At 31.5% G+C, this 1,997-nt stretch overlaps 1 protein-coding gene across 1 annotated transcript; it reads right to left on the reverse strand.

Annotated features, from left to right (window-relative positions):
- Nucleotides 1-503: 503 nt before the first annotated feature.
- LOC132612622 (mitogen-activated protein kinase 4-like) lies at nt 504-1,150 on the reverse strand. Its single transcript, XM_060326719.1, has 2 exons — nt 822-1,150; nt 504-600 (listed from the first exon to the last, which is right to left on the reverse strand). The coding sequence occupies exons 1-2, from the start codon at nt 1,058-1,060 to the stop codon at nt 570-572; spliced, it is 270 nt and encodes an 89-aa protein (XP_060182702.1). The 5' UTR covers nt 1,061-1,150; the 3' UTR covers nt 504-569.
- Nucleotides 1,151-1,997: the final 847 nt, after the last annotated feature.

Genomic DNA, 1,997 nt, shown 5'->3' on the forward strand with positions numbered 1-1,997 from the left:
AGTTACTCGATCACCAATTATGCAACTGATGTAGAAATAAATCTGTATGATGTTAATAACATAATAAAATTATAGGAGCCTTAAAACAGTTAGAGATTATCAAAAAAAAAAAAAAAAGGGGGGGGGGGAGGGGGGGAGGGAGGGGGGGGGGGGGCGCACAATGTTTGTAAGACAACAACAACATACCCAGTTAATCCCACAACGTGATTGAGAATTTGTAAGACGCGATTGAGAATTAGTTACTCCATTATTTTAAAGAAGTGAATTGAAAGGAGAGAAAAAAGAATCAAAAGGATGACTTATTGGAAAAAAACATTATTGTCACTATTACTCTCAGCACTTAGCAAGAAATAAGTTCTCACCGATGAATTTCAAATTTTTTGAACTTATAATTACAAATAAAAACAGTATACACACACACACACACATATATATATATATATACACACACACACATCATTCCTTTATTATAGAAGTGTTCAAGCATTTGAGGAAAAGGAAAAAAGTGTATTATATCACACAAAATACAAATAATAATATTTACATGTCGTGTTTGAGATAAATACTCATCATGATTCAATATTTGATTCGTCGATGTCCCTGCAAAATATACATCAAATTGTCTCTAATAAATTTGAAACATAAATAAGAAAACAGTTTGCCTCTTTATAAAATTTCTCGGATTTATAATAACAGTCATAACAAATTGAACACGTCATACTAAAAGTGTTATAATATTGTCGAATTACTACTAACAAAAACACATCACACCATTGTTATTTGTTACTAAAAAATATTGAAGAAGAAATGAAGAATTTTACCTGTGATGAGGGGAAAAGAAGACGAAAAGAAGAAGCCAACAAATAGAAATGAGTTCACAGCTAGCCAATACCTGAAAAAGAAAATACTTGCAATGGTCATTGGATAAAGGCAACGTCGACTTAATCATATGATTAAGCTTCGTATCCATCAACTCATAAAACAAATAGATATCCTTGAAACTACTTGAATGAGTAGGCATCTTCTCATCCTTCAAAGCAATCCCATTCCCATTCCCCATGCCTTATATGCCGCAAAGCTTCAATTCTTCTTGAAATTTGCACCAAGAAGAAGGAAGTTGCTGAAGATGCTGGAATTAGCAAAATGCTTAGTTCTTATTTTTTCGGATATTTACTTACCAAAACCAAAACGGTTAGTGATTAAATGATACTATTATTTAATTCTGGAAAACAAAAGAACACATGTAACTGATATGATTAAATGACATTATTGATAAACAGATACGTGGGCTTTAGTTCAACATATATCATGTGAGGCTTTTTTAAAGCCATTTGGTTAATAAATTATGTATAAAAAATCCAAAAAAATGAGAAAAAAGATAAATAGGAATGGTGGTCATATAGAAGTGTCACATCACCTTGTCTATACCTAGCTTTATATTATATATAGATTACTATTCAATGAGAGAGTATTCAAAATTGTAGTAACAAAAAACAGACCATCTCTCAAACGGCAGAAAAATGGGCTAAAAGGGATTCTTCTAGAGTAGACTAGATAATTTCAAAAAGATAGTGACTCCTCTATAAATGTCCATTTATAATGAAGATAGTGACTCCTCTATAAATTTCCATTTATAATGCCAGCTAAGCTTCTAACTAAAGGGTAACTAACTCTAACTAATTCGTTATTTTAGTTACAACTAACTCAGTAAATACTAACTGAGTTATGTAAAACTTGTATTTCCTGTACTTGTTCAACATTACCACTTAAGTTGAAAATTGTTAGCTTCTAGTTCTGTACCTGCTACATGTCTAGTTTGTATAAGTCCCTTTTGTACTATGTCTTTTTCTAATAAAGTGGCGGTCAATCTCTATATGCTTTCCTTTTTCGTGAAAATTTGGATTGGAAGCTATTTGTAGAGCTGCCTTGTTATCACAAATACAAACTGACAGACTTTTGAACATTTACACCTATTTCTTCCAACTAGCCAAATAGTT

The sequence above is a fragment of the Lycium barbarum genome, chromosome 10 (assembly GCF_019175385.1).
Source record: "Lycium barbarum isolate Lr01 chromosome 10, ASM1917538v2, whole genome shotgun sequence".
In the NCBI taxonomy this organism is placed as follows: domain Eukaryota; kingdom Viridiplantae; phylum Streptophyta; class Magnoliopsida; order Solanales; family Solanaceae; genus Lycium; species Lycium barbarum.

What these genes read in the sequence shown, in the direction of transcription:
- LOC132612622 (XM_060326719.1), bottom strand. Translation starts at nt 1,060, where the DNA reads ATGGGGAATGGGAATGGGATTGCTTTGAAGGATGAGAAGATGCCTACT. An exon ending in TTCTTTTCCCCTCATCACAG is followed by an intron (nt 601 to 821) that starts GTAAAATTCTTC and finishes TATATTTTGCAG; the next exon opens with GGACATCGACGAATCAAATA.